The sequence below is a fragment of the Sinocyclocheilus anshuiensis genome, unplaced genomic scaffold (genome assembly GCF_001515605.1).
Source record: "Sinocyclocheilus anshuiensis isolate Anshui unplaced genomic scaffold, SAMN03320099.WGS_v1.1 scaffold189, whole genome shotgun sequence".
Lineage (NCBI taxonomy): Eukaryota > Metazoa > Chordata > Actinopteri > Cypriniformes > Cyprinidae > Sinocyclocheilus > Sinocyclocheilus anshuiensis.
Genome location: NW_015540861.1, coordinates 509045 through 523497, shown reverse-complemented (window position 1 = coordinate 523497; position 14453 = coordinate 509045). Strand labels below are relative to the sequence as shown.

At 34.9% G+C, this 14453-nt stretch overlaps 1 protein-coding gene across 1 annotated transcript in view; it reads left to right on the top strand.

The window, feature by feature from the left end:
- LOC107688002 (GPI ethanolamine phosphate transferase 2-like) overlaps positions 1-14453 on the top strand; it is a 145138-nt gene that overhangs the window by 99109 nt on the left and 31576 nt on the right. The window contains 1 exon segment of the mRNA XM_016485536.1: positions 12932-13123. Within this exon segment, the coding sequence (XP_016341022.1) occupies positions 12932-13123 (192 nt within the window).

Here is a 14453-nt window from a genome sequence, read left to right as displayed (position 1 = left end):
AGTGTATATATATATATATATATATATATATATATATATATATGTTATATACAAATCTTAAAAAAAAAGATTAAAATTGTATTTATATATTCTATTTATTGTAGCAACAACATAATTTTTTAATAAATTAATTTGAAAAATAATAATTTACATTTTTCTTTGTTTTTTGTGACATTTTTTATGCAATTGGTTTCTTTCTGCTGTTCATTCTTTCATTTGTTCATTCTTCCGTTCATTTCTGTATTCATTCGTTTGCGTGCTCAGTTGTTCATTTGCTTGTTCTTTCTTTTTTTCCTCTTTTGTTTGCACTTTGTTTTCTTAGTTTGGCCATTTTGTGTTCATTCTTTTTGTTCATTGTTTTTCTTGTTCAGTCCATTCTTTTGTTTGTTTGGTGGCTCTTTTGTTCTTTCGTTTGTCTGTTCAGTTGTTTATTACAGTTAGTTTAGCCATTATTTTGTTCTTTATTTCTTTCTCTATTTGTTTGTTTTCGGTTTCGTCTTTTGTTCATCGTTTTTCTTATTATTTATTTTGTCATCCTTTCTCATGTTCGGTTCATTCATTTGTTTGTTGTTTCTTTAGACCAATATATGAGTTATTATTCTCCAACAACCTGTGGAGCCCATGCCACAGGTTTGTCGTCAATAACATTCTTCTAGCCAAGTCATGATGTCAAATCTGTTCCATAAGCGCCATTCGTTTGAGAGCTGCGGTGGAAGATTATTAGTGAATATCAAGTGCTCTGGTCTGTTCCTCGAACAAGACTATCATATGACTTCAGAAGACTCGGACTACAGTCAGACAGCAAGCAATTAATGTTCACAACCTCTGAATCTCACAGTCTCTGGTTTTATATCTGAGAGAAGGACTCTGAACTCTTTTGGGCTCATATTCAGACTGCCTGCAGACTTTTTGGCTAATGAAAAGATTGTTTTATGAATAGAGGACTAATTGGTACACTGCAAAGAAGTATTAATGTTCGTCCCTTTTATTAAGCATTTTAATTGCCATTTTAATAATCATTCCGACTCTTTTCAAGATTCTTATGTATCACCGCAGGGCTGTTTAAGTATCAGCAAAACTGATTAAAAATGGTAAAATCGTAATTATGACCAAACTAGTTTGCATAACAGTTCTGTTTGTGAACATGTTATTTGTCATCTGATCAAATGCCCTCTTGCAGTTTGTTGGATAAATATCCCCCAAACTTCCAGCGTCTAAACACACTTCACCCCGGGCGATTAAATTTGTTCTCTCCTGTGTGTTGTGATCCATGAGTCTCTGGGCACATGAGCACACTTACAGACAGATGGTACGGCGCTGGTCTCTGCCAGCATTATTCTACCCCATTAGCCAGTATCCGACCGGTCAGCCAATCAAAAACCAGCTTGGTTTCTCACAAAGACCCTCAAGAGTAAATACACACAGAATTTGCCAACAATCCTGAAAAGCTTCACTCCCAATTTTTTAGCTCTCAGTTTAGTAACTTTATCTCTGTGTAAATTTGTACATAGGTTAACATTCAGCTTAAATTAAAGGGGTGGTTCATTGCGATTTCACTTTTTTAACGTTAGTTAGTGTGTAATGTTGCTGTTTGAGCATAAACAATATCTGCAAAGTTACGAAGCTGAAAGTTCAATGAAAACGGTTTTGTATTGTTTTCAGAAAGGATGCGCGTTCTCCTCTTTTTTTCTGTTAATTATTACGTTGCGCTGCGTGTCTGTTTTTCTTCAAAGCACCAACTTTGAATGCCTAATTTTGGTTTGATTGCTTGTGTTACATTAGAAAATAAATAATTTTGCCTACCTGATGTAATAGATTTAATGCGGGTGCGGTTCGCGACTCGCAGTCTTTGTCAAACGGGTCTGGTCTGGTACAGAATTAAATTAGTGCTGCTGTTGGATAACGGGTCGAGTGTTCTGTTAAGTACTGCTGGTGCACGTTTACCAAACAGGACTCGTGCAGGACTCTGCTTTAAACTGATTTGCATCTCTCCATAAGATAACCTCACGTGCGCAATGCGCCATTTACAGGTATTTCCCTAAACCGCCGGCGCCACACAGCTCATATATTTTTCCGCCAAGGGATGAGAACGTAATGATTATGAAAACGATTATTTATTTTTTATAATTATTATTTTATTTCAGTTAGTTTTTCAATAACTGTTGTTAGTTTTGTTTCGTTTTAGTTTTTCAATTATTTTGTCATTTTTATTTTATTTCAGTTTACGAAATTGTTTTTTCATCAGTCGTTTTCGTCTTAGTTTTAGTTTTCGTTTATGAAAATAACCTTGGTCTGTATCTGGAGTGTTTATAGAGCTGGGTCACGCAAACCATACGTTTAAGCTGCCCTCGTGGGGCTTTACATTGATGTGTCTCCTCAGATGGGATCATGGATCGATAGCTCCCATCTCTTAAGTGCATCACCTGCCGTCCACATCTAAAAAGCCTTCAATGCCACACATAAAGACTTTTCTTGGCATGTCTCTCTCTTGTCCACCAGCCAGCTCTGATGAAGAATAATTATTGCGGTCGTAATAAATCTCCGTGCATTCATACAGGAGAGATGGACATGTGCCAGAGTCTCTGGAGCGCTTCGCTGGGGTTACAGGAAGGAAAGCATGATTTCCTGTCCTTGTGGTTTGAATCGGTGGACTTCTCATTACATATATGGAGCTTATAATTATACGTGCTGTAATGAATCTCAGCGTAGATGGCTTTTATTATGATTATGTTTAAAGTGCACAGCATGAGAGCGAGTGAGCTGATGCGGGAACAGTATGAGATAATTGAATTGAGTTTAAAAGAATAGTTCATCCAAAATAAAATAAAAAATGTCATCTTTTAGTCACCATCATGTCTTTGCAGACTGTATACATTACTTTCTTTAGTGAAATGCTTAAGAAGAAATGTTGCAGAATGATAAAGCTGCTCTTTTCCATACTAATGAAAGCGAATGCAATTTACATAGAAAAATTTTCTCTTTTTTTATATTGCATTACATTACACCTTTTTTGGTGAACTATTCCTGTAAGTATAGAGTTTGTGTAATTTTAACTTTGTTTAAAAAAAGTTATTGATTTGGAATTTGGATAGTATTGTGTTTTTAATTTTGAACGCTTTGATAATTTTATTCCAGTTAGATTTTTTTAGACGTGTGTTTCTGTGTTTGGGATTTGGCGGCTCGCATTATTCTTTTAGTTTGCACTAATTAATATTTCATTACCCAGCTAAAACGGGCCCTACGGGAAGAATCTGCATTATCTCTGTGAGAAACGCTCGCTCCTCTTCCCTTCCGCTTAGATCTGTTAATGATATATATAATAGAGCACAGCTGTGAACAACACTTCATCTGAAGGTTGTAAATGATCGTTTGCCTTGTTTTTGCTGAAGGTTTGATAGAATCTTTACTGCCGTTCAAAAGTTTAAGGTCAGTAAGAATGCTTTTATTCAGCAAAGCTGTGTTAAATTGATCAAAAGTGACAATAAAGACATTTAGAATGCTGCAGACGATTTCTATTTCAAATCCTGTTCTTTTGAACTTTCTATTCAATAAAGATTCCTAAAAATCACTGTTTCCACACACAAAAAAAATTAAGAAGCACAACTGTTTTTAACATTGATAATAATCAGAAATGTTTCTTCAGCAGCAAATCAGCATATTAGAATGATTTATGGATCATGTGACACTGAAGACTGGAGTAATGGTGCTTAAAAATGTAGCTTTGCATCACAAAAATAAGTTACATTTTAAAATATATTAAAATAGAAAACAGATTTAATTTGTAGTAATATTTCACATTAGTATTGTTTGTACTGTATTTTTGATTGAATGAATGCAGCTTTAGTGAGCATGAGAGACTTCTTTAAAAAAACAAAAACTGTTAAAAAAATCTTACAGACCCCAAAAGTTTGGTTCATATTTCTGAGAGCTTCATTGGTTCTTTTTGTCCTTTTTGATTTTATATTATCTCTATTTTAGGTTCATGTATTTAGAAACAGCAGCATCATTCTCATTTTTCTCTGCACTTTAACTTAAAAGTCTGTTGTGAACTGTCACAAACTCCTCTTTCGTTGTGCAAAGGGTTGTTTTATTATCCACCCAAAAAGCATGCATGAATGCACACTTGGAAAATAGAAAGCCAGAAATAGTATACAATCAGTGCACCGGATTTGAGAACTCTCATCATTTGATGGCAAAGATGAATGTTTTAAGTGCGGCTGATTTGCACAAAAACACTTTTGCTTGCTTCTTATGAAAGATTTTAATAGTCATTACTCATACGACACAGTTGACACTTGAGCCGAACTTTAGACGTCAGAACGGTTGCGCAAATAAAGTAATTATCCTCTCTTTTGCTCATTCTGTTCATTTGCTCAGATTGACAGGTCTGTTATTGTCCTGTGCTGACCCTCTCGGTATTATCCGGCTTTACTCTGACAAAACACAGCTTTCTCTTTTCTGCGATATGTCAGCACTAGTGGTATTCATTCAGAATTCTGCTGAGTAAACGTTTGCTGTCGTAAATGAGACGAGGTTTATTTCCAGTGTCCGTACTGACAGGTCTGGACACTGGTTCCCGTATGCCATCGTGGTCAACAAAGTCTGAATGTTATGATTTGTGGTTTTTGTGTGTGTAAATGCATTATAGGGTCGTGTAGGTGTGCCGTCTGAGAATATCCCGATCCTAACACCGATGGAAGAGAGAAGTGAGCAGAATAAATGGATTGGGAGGGGAATGAGAGTCTAATCATGTTTCCTGTCAGAAAGCAAACGGTCTTGAGAGCGAACCTCCTGTCCTCGTGAGGGTCGTGTATGTGAACATGTTGGGGTGGTTTCAGTGACTGAAAGGTGCATGATGGGACAGCTACACACACACACACACACACACACACACACACACACACACACACACACACACACGCACGCATACATTTATTTCAAAACCAAGTGAGCTGCCTTGGTGTTTACTGCCTTTCAAGAGTAGTGCGCTGACTGAAAAGGAAGCTAAGCTAACAACATGGTACTCTAATAAGTAAAAAAAAAAAAAAGTACACTACCATTCAAAGGATTAAAAAAAAATGCTTTTAATCTTATAATTCAGCAAGGATGCTTTTAATGTATCAGTAAATTTCAGATAAGTTTAAAATTACTAAAACTGAACTAAATATATATTAAATCTAAATAAAAAATATGTAAAAAAAAAAAACTAAGAAAAATGACAAACACACACAAAATTGGTAAAAACTGAAATAAATATAAATGAAATCTAAATAAATAATTTACAAAAGCACATTTTTTAAAGAAAATATTTTAATTCAGCAAGGATGCATTAAATTGATCAAAAGTGAGAGCAAAGACATTTATAGTTTTACAAAATATTTATATATTTAAAATAAATGCTGTTCCTTTGAATTTTCTATTCATCAGATTAAAAAAGAAGTTTAATAGTTTCCACAACAATATTAAAGGGGACATCGGATGCCCGTTTTCCACAAGTTGGTATGATTCTTTAGGGTCTTCATGAAATATCTGCAACATACTTTGGTTAAAATTCCTCAGTAGTGTAAAACAACACCCTTTTTACCTTGTCAAAAACAGCTCTGTTCACAGCGACCCGTTTTGGTGCATGTCTCTTTAAATGCTAATGAGCTCTGCTCACCACACCCCTCTCTTCCGAGGAAGAGGAAAGGCGATTAGCAAATACTCATAAAAATATGTGGGACTTACTTCTGGAGGTGCAGCTGGATTACGAACAGTGGGTACTGATCCATCCTTGAGTTTTAACTTTTTAGCAAAACCTGCCTTGAATCGTTCCTTGTTCAGAAAGCAGTCTAGAGTAAAATGATTTGCGCAGATATAAACTCATTTAGGTAGATCGGGGGGCGCACTCCTTTCAAAAACAAAAGTAATCCACTGCGTCTTCAGCGGCTCAAATGTCGGGAGTAAATGACCACTGCTATATTCATTCTTACATCCAACAACAAAACTCCTGTAGGCGTCGAAACAATGGCGGACTGTTTACAGCTCACTCAGGGCGGGTCTATGCTAAAACGGTCGTGTCCATCAACAGTCGTGGGAGGGGCCTGTGCAAAGTGACGTCACTTTGCCAAGAATCTGTGAATGGCTTGATCTGAGAAAATGCTTATGATATGTGGGGATTAAAAAAAAAAAAAGCACTGGATGGATTTTTATGATTATAGGGTCTTTGTATACACACACTGCCAACACACATGTAAGCTCAAACACCATGTAAAAGTGAATTTAGCATCAGATGTCCCCTTTAAGCTATATGCAATTGTGGTCAACTATTAAGCACAAAATGAAATATTTTAACTAAGTTTAAGATTACTAAAACTTAAAATTGCTCTATATTTAATCTAAAATACAAATAAATATAAATCTATATAAATCTAATAAGAGGGCTGTCAATCGATTAAAATGTTTAATCTGATTAATCAAATCCTTTTTCAGTGATTAATGAAATTAAGCATAGACCATTTATCTTGTTTCAAATTTTTATTTTGTCATAATTTGCTATATCCAGCAAAGTAAACCAAAAGATTGAAGGGTGATTCTCAAAAATCTGTATTGACGTGTGAGGGCTCGCGCTCTTCAGAGACAATCACAGAATATGACAGAGCTCGTGTTTAAAAGCCAAGCACACTGGAATGAATAATTCACTGAAAACGCAATGCCAGTCTCTGTTCTCTCTGCAATCTCTGATGTAATCAGCCTGGTTTCCTTTATATTAGCGCTGTTTTGGATGGATTGTTTGAATGCATTCGCTTACTGGATCATTGGACCGAAAACTTTCCCGGAGTTTAGCGGCTTAAAATGATCTAATCGCAAGCAGAGAAGCAAAATTGGGTTAAAGGGTTATATAGAAATTGTGATTCAGTAATTTTGCGCTAATTGCATTAAATTATTTTAACGCATTAAGGATTGTAAAATTAATCGCATGAGTTAACGCGTTAACGATGACAGCACTAAACAAATAATAAAAATGGCAACAGCACATAAAATTACTGAAACTTTAACTAAAATTAAAATGAAAACTAAATCAAAGAATTAATAAATGGTATAATAATAAATAAAGAAAACATAAAATAAGTTTAAAATCATTTATACTTTTAAAATATTAAAATATTTTTAAAAATAATAAAAAATAACAAAAGCACATAACAAAATTTGTAAAAATTAACTAAAATAAAAATGAAAACATAGACAAAAACTAATTTAAAATATTAATAAATACTATAATATTATTTAAATATTTAAAATACATTTAAATAGAAAACTGATATTTTAAATTGTAATAATGTCACAATATTGCTGTTTTTACTACATTTTTTATCAAATAAATGCAGCCTCAGTGAGCATGAGACATTTCCTAAAAAATAAAAACATTTGTAAAAATCGTAAAAAAAAAAAAAGATAAGGCAATCTAACAAAATTATTGGGTAAAATAATCAGTACTTAAATCTATTTTTCATTTTTGAATGATATGTATTTATAATTAATTTCTCTTTGTCCTACGTTTTGATTTTTTTATTTGACTTGATGCAATGTATTCTGGGATCCTCCTTCTCAATGCTGCCTTACATGTTTTATGCTGGTGACTTTTTGAAACAGTCATTTGCATCAAGAACGCACCTGTGATTCCTGTAGCTCGCTAGTATTTGGATCCAAGCTTCACATTGAGGAATTTTTCACTCATGCACACTTTCCAGAGCAATCTGAGAATATCATACATGCCCTTGCTCTTAATTTGAAACCCGACCCTGAAATGTGCTCTTATGCGGATACACATGCACACATGTGTGTGTGTGTGTGTGTGTGTGTGTGTGTGTGAGAGAGATGCATTAGTATTCTTCTGGCTGTCTCGGAGCAGATAGATGGGGAACAGAGAGACGTTCAGGGTCACTGGCATCAGGATGAAAATTTCTCTCTCCGTCTGTGTTATCAGTCTTTTTTCCTCTACTTCCTTTCTTGCGTGCCCTGTCAGCGCCCTCTCTACCTCATTCTTTCTTTCCTCATTCATCTCTCACAGTCTCACTCTCTCACTGTCTGCTCCCTCCTTTCACCCAAATAATTGGTCCTAAGTATATATTGAATATACTAAACAAAATCAGCGCCAGTGTTGAGTAACGTTTATTTTATTAAAGTTTCATTTTTAGGACAAAGCTGTCTTTAACTTCACGTTGTTTTGTGGTCAATCAGTAATTGTAATCAGTAAACTGATTAGTAACCCCTAGAGTTTGAGTATTTTTAGAACATTTTTAACATCTCAAATAATTTGATTCAGTTCATTTTGAGTTGGACATGACAATAGTAATGACTTGAAATTTCAAGTACTTGTTAGACTGATTCAGGCTGATTTTTAATTTTTTTTAATGATTCATTAAAAGAGCTACTTTAAAATGAGTTCTTTACAAGTCAGATTATATAGGACACCATAAGCTTGTGAGAGCAATGCAATATAAATATGTGTGGTCTAATTATTGTCTTAATTTTGTGGTGTTCATTCTTCAACCACAAACCCACAACTCCGCTAAAACCTGATTTCATTTAATGTGATGCTTTAGATTCAGTAGCAGTACTGAATAATGAAGTATTGTCAAAAAAAAAAAAAAAAAAATATATATATCTGCAAATAGCCAACCTTTTCTCAACTTGGATGAATGTTTTAGGGAGAACATTAAAGATTTTACTTGGGATATTGTCACATTATTTTAGATGTCTCAATGTGGATGACTAGCTTTAGTCACACCTAAGTCAAATCAGTGTGCTTTTAGAAGTTGATTTGACTGAAAAATGACGAAAGAACCCTTCCTAGGGGTGCCATTTGCAGTGTTGACTGTCTAAGTGTACAGGTTGTTGGACACTCAGTATAACACGCAAATTTATACCATTAGATTAATAAAGTATTGTCAAAAAAAAAAAAAATATATATATATATGTATATATATATATTGTGTCAGAAAAATGTAGATGCTCAAGCACCATGTTAAACAATGATGATTACGACATATGATGATTACAACTAACACAGAAATAAAAACTAAAATAGAAATAACTTTTAAAATTAACTACAATTAAAATGAAAGCTGAAAATATAAAAACAAGCTAGTTCAAAATGTTAATAAATTCTAATACATAAATAATAAATAAGCTTAAAATCACTAAAATAAAAATGCAATAAAAATACATCAAATCTAAATAGAAATATGAAAAAACGAATAAAAATTACAAAAGCACACAACAACATTACTAAAACTTTAAAATTAAAATGAAAACTGAAAATATGAAAACAGAAGCTAATTCAAAGTATTGATAAATACTGTAATATGTAAATTAGAATTAATTTGAAAATTACTAAAGCTAAAACTCAAATAAATATAAATGAAATTTATTTAAAAAAAATATTTTCAACTAAACAGTTATTAAGAAATGAATAAAAATGGCAAAAACATGCATCTACTAAAACCTTTAAAATGTATAATGAAATCTGAAAATATAACAACAAAAGCTAATTCAGTATATTAATAAATACTATAACAATATATAAATAATACTAAAATAACACTGGTTGAAGTTTGTGAAAATTATTCAGTTCCAGTATGTTGTTATGTTATGTTATGTTATGTTATGTTATGTTATGTTATTTAAATGGAACTGGTTATGAATAAGAACATACATTTCATTTGATTATGAATAGTAGGTATACAAATATTTGCTAATGCAAATTTTATACACACCTAATGAGTAGTCTCTCACCATATAGAGCTTTCCAAATGAGTCACTTAAAAGGTTCAGTTAGGATATTGCCTGTAGAGGACAGCTGCCTATGTAGGCTGTAGACAGCAAAGTGGATCACTAGGTGTTGGAACAGAGCCTCTGTCTGTTTGTTCTGTGGGTAATGAGCAGTAGATTGTGTGGCTTCATGTCAGAGCCACATTCATGCACACTTTTAGCACTTACCTTTCCTTCACTTCACTTCACTACACTACACACACACACACACACACACACACACACACACACACACACACACACACTCGTCTCTGCTTCACTCCAGAACACACACCTCATCATGTCCGCACTGCTGACCCACACACACATGCACACCTTTTGGCCTGGCCTGTGTGGCCCACACCTGATTACCTTAGATGAGAGGAGCACTCCAGCTGCATTCTGAACACAAACTCACTCACTCACTCACTCACACACACAGACACACACACAGACACACACACACACACACACACACACACACACACACACACACACACACACACACACACACACACACACGGTGGCTCAGTTTCTCTGCCTCCTGAATTCTGATAGGCTGATACATCTGACAGTACTTAAGATTTATGACATTAATATCAATAATTAGACATGTTACCTCCCTCTTGTGTCAGTTCCAAAATAATTTTTTGTGAGTTTTGTAAATATTGTTAAATATAATAAATATAATCTAGAAAAGTGTAATGTTGTGTAAAAAGTGTAATCTCATTTGCTTTGTTTTTGAATTGTATTATGTATATATCAGGAGTGTATGAGCCATTGGTTGCTCTGTTCTCTAGATAGTGATACAACAGAAAACAACATTAAAAGAATCCAGTTTATAAGTGTTTTAAAAACTTTTATGCAAACGTTATGGAAACATTCCATTTTATCATTTTGAAAACATTATATAAGCGTCACTTTTGAATGTTCTATGAACGTTCAGAAAGAAATACTAGCATTTAAAAAAAGTTACACCGTGTCCTAACCAGATACATCGCAATGCTGTGACAGACGATAAAAGGTATATTTTCCATGTTCATCAGAGTTTTGTTAGACATCCAACTAAAATGTTTCAGAAAAAAAAGTTCCATGAACGATGTGCAAAGAAAGTTTTTGTGCAAACATTTTAAGAACATTATTAAAGAACAGAGAACTTTGAATAAACGTTCAGTTAATGTTACTGGGAGAACATTGTTCATAATTTTGAGAGAGTCTTGCCACAACGTTAGCCAAACTTATGATAACATTCTCTTTTTTTATATTTTATATTTTTATATTGTATTGGGATGGGTAAACAATGACTTAAAGTTAATAGTATTTTATTGTTAATGGTATTTTATTTTATCTTGTTTTTTTTTTAATGCTTTGTGGGGTGATTTAGTATTTGCAATTTAGGTTTGAGCATTTGATTTTTATGATTTGAGCATTGAATTATAGATTTATTTATGACAGGTTTATACTGGGTTGGGAACGAAAATTATATATCAAATACAAATGATTTTTAATACAGTTCATGCTTCCCAGAATGAGGAAATGAAATTGCATTTGAGCTAGGGTTGGGCCGATAGACGATGCCATCATCCATCGCCGATGGCTGATAGATGTCACAATGTTGAGCCGGCATCGTGATCCACCCCACCCCCCCCATTCCCCCAGCATCCCAATACCACGTTCGGAAAGAAAATGACTGGTAGGCGGAACCCCTAAAGGGAATAAATACGAGATGGGAGGAAAATATATATTTCAATATTTTTCCTCGCAGTTATATAATTGGGTAATTATACTACATATATATTTTGGCATGAGGGAGCCGCTATTATACCTGGCATTGAAACTGGCATCGTGCTTTTGAATGCACGATCACTTTTAGTTTCACTTTCACTTTCGAGATTCGTGATCACACGTACTCTGTTTATACTATGGAGCGGTAGTACTTGCCACACATTTGACAAGATTATATGTTTGTCAGTGGTACTGAGGATCTGCAAATCATTCGCCATCGTCCTCAGTCATCTCTCCTTACTCTGTTTATGTGGTAAGTGACATTTTATATACTGTAATGTACATAGTGTAAGGCAACCGCTACACAGTGTCTACACCGGACACGACAGTTGTGTTGCGCTGCGCCACATCAGCTAAAGTCTGTCTACACGACACGACAAAGCAACCGTTGAAAATCATTTGAAATTTGTGTCAGCACGTCATAAATAGAACGCGGCAGCAGTTTACTGTTGGGGATTTGTCGTGTCGTGCCGCGCCGCATCCAGTGTAGACAGCATCACTGATTATAATGAGTTCTATAGACTGATCTATATATAATATATCTCTATTATAGATCAGTGGTTCTATAGTATTTTGTCGTGCCGCACCGCTCGCGTCCGGTGTAGACACAGTGTTAGGAATAGTGTTTTCCCTTATAAGGATTCACGCTTCGGGCACACCCCCTAACTCCAACCCCCTCCCTCCCGCTCGCCCCTGCCGATGTCATCGTCCATCGCAATGTTTCACTGTAGACATTGTCCGATGCCAATTTTGTAGGCATTGCCCAACCCTAATTTGAGCATTTGATTTCTCATTTGAGAAGCTATTTTGAGAGTTTGAACAAAACGACAAACATAGCATAGAGTGTTCAACCTTTTACCATGTTTTTTTGCATCTGTCCTGGCAGACTTTCGCTAATCAGGTCCATTTAACATAGGACCTTTGACTCCTTGATGCATTTTATTTGCTTAAATGTGATTGTTTATCATTAATCTCAGTGCCAAGACAAAGTAGTTGTGGATTTCCAAGTTCCCAAGTTACATTCTCTATTGCAACTTGTCATTCCGTTGCACTTTTCCAAGCAATAAATGTGAAATTCTGAGTTAAATGGAACGCAACGTATTTGGAGCAGTGAGATTTCCGACATGACAGAAATCCAAACGGAAACGCCAACAAAGTGTGTTATTGTACAGAAATTCAGCTTAACATGGAAGATTTGTTGCATCATGCCTGTTTATGCTGTCATACAGTGTTTGTTTTGAGTTCAAATCACATGGGCATTGTCATTCTGCTGTTTTATATTCAACGTTTGCATGCATATAACGAGAACATGTCTGCCTTGTTATTTATGCACCGTGTGTGTGTGTGTTTTCAGTGGGGATCATAAGGCGTTCCTCTCTGTGTTGGCGGCGGTGTCTCTGGTTCTGATCTTTCTCCTGGTTCAGCGTCACTGCTCGCTGGTGTCTAAGATCGCTCTGGCTCTCGGCCTGCTCGGAGTTTACAGCTATCGTGCCGCCATCGGAAATGTCCTGTTCCCATGGCAACACAGCAGCCGTGCCATCTCCAAGTAAGTTTGATGATATTTAAATATCTTATTGGCATTCCTTGAATGTCAAATGGTGAATAAATTAGCTCCCCTCATTATCGTTGTTGTCCAATTGTCTGATGTTTCTTCACTAACTTTATGTCCGTGAGCTCCTCGCATCGGAAACCTGCCTGTTGCTAAACGGGGGGATAGAGTGTTTTTCGAGGCTTCAATTCTGACTGCCATGAGTGGAGGTTTGTTAAAAGGAATAGTTCACCCAAAAATGAAAATTCAAACTGTTGATGGTTGCCTGTTGATTGACTTCCGTAGTATGGAAAAAAATGCTATGGAAGTCGATGGCTACCGTAAAATGTTTGGTCACCAACGTTCTTCAAAATCTCTTCTTTTGTGTTCTACAGAAGAAAGAATCATTTCATTTTTGGGTAAACTATCCCTTTAACAGGAATTACCTCAATTTCCTCTGTCTTTGGCTTAAATGAGACCATGGATGCTTCGGTCCAGAAAGGACCCAGATCTTGACTGGTCTTTCACACACTGGACAAATCATGTCAGCACACATCAGACTGACCCTTTTTAATGGTCTTATTGTCACTGATTCATTGGTGCATCAGACTATGGAAGTAAAGTCAGTTGCGAACACATTGTCTTGTGTAGATGGAGCATATTAGATCAGATTTTGAGATTGTCGAGCTCCTCAGTGACAGAGCTATTGCTCTTTAAGCTCTATTTAAAGTATAACAGTAGTAGTTTCTCTGTAATATGTTTTTATAAACCATAAGCTAAGTGCGTGTGAATATGATTATATAGTTTAGAGGTCCTAAGCACAAAGGGGCAGATGCTACAGACCATAAATATATTTTCAAAAACCTTGAAACTGTATTTATTTTGCATTTATACAATAGCCTTCAGAAGTGTAGGGTGACTAAGTTAAGTTTTTTTAATGTTTTGAAAAAAGTTTCTTTTGTTCACCAAGGATGCATTTATTTAATCAATAATACAGTAAAAAAAAAAGTAATATTGTGAAATATTATTACAATTGAAAATAGTTTTTTTTCTATTTGAATTGTTTTTATGTACTTTATTCCTGTGATTTTCAGTATCATTACTCCAGTCTTCAGTGTCACATGATCCTTCAGAAATCATTCTAATATTCTGATTTGCTGCTCAATAAACATTTCTTATTATTATCAATGTTGAAAATAGTTGTGCTACTTCATATTTTGCCGGAAATAATTAGAAAAAAAGTCTGAGAGCACTATTTTGTACTATACCAGTTCTTCACACACACTCATAAAAGTACAAAGTCTTTTCTGAGGCACACACACACACACACACACACACACACACACAC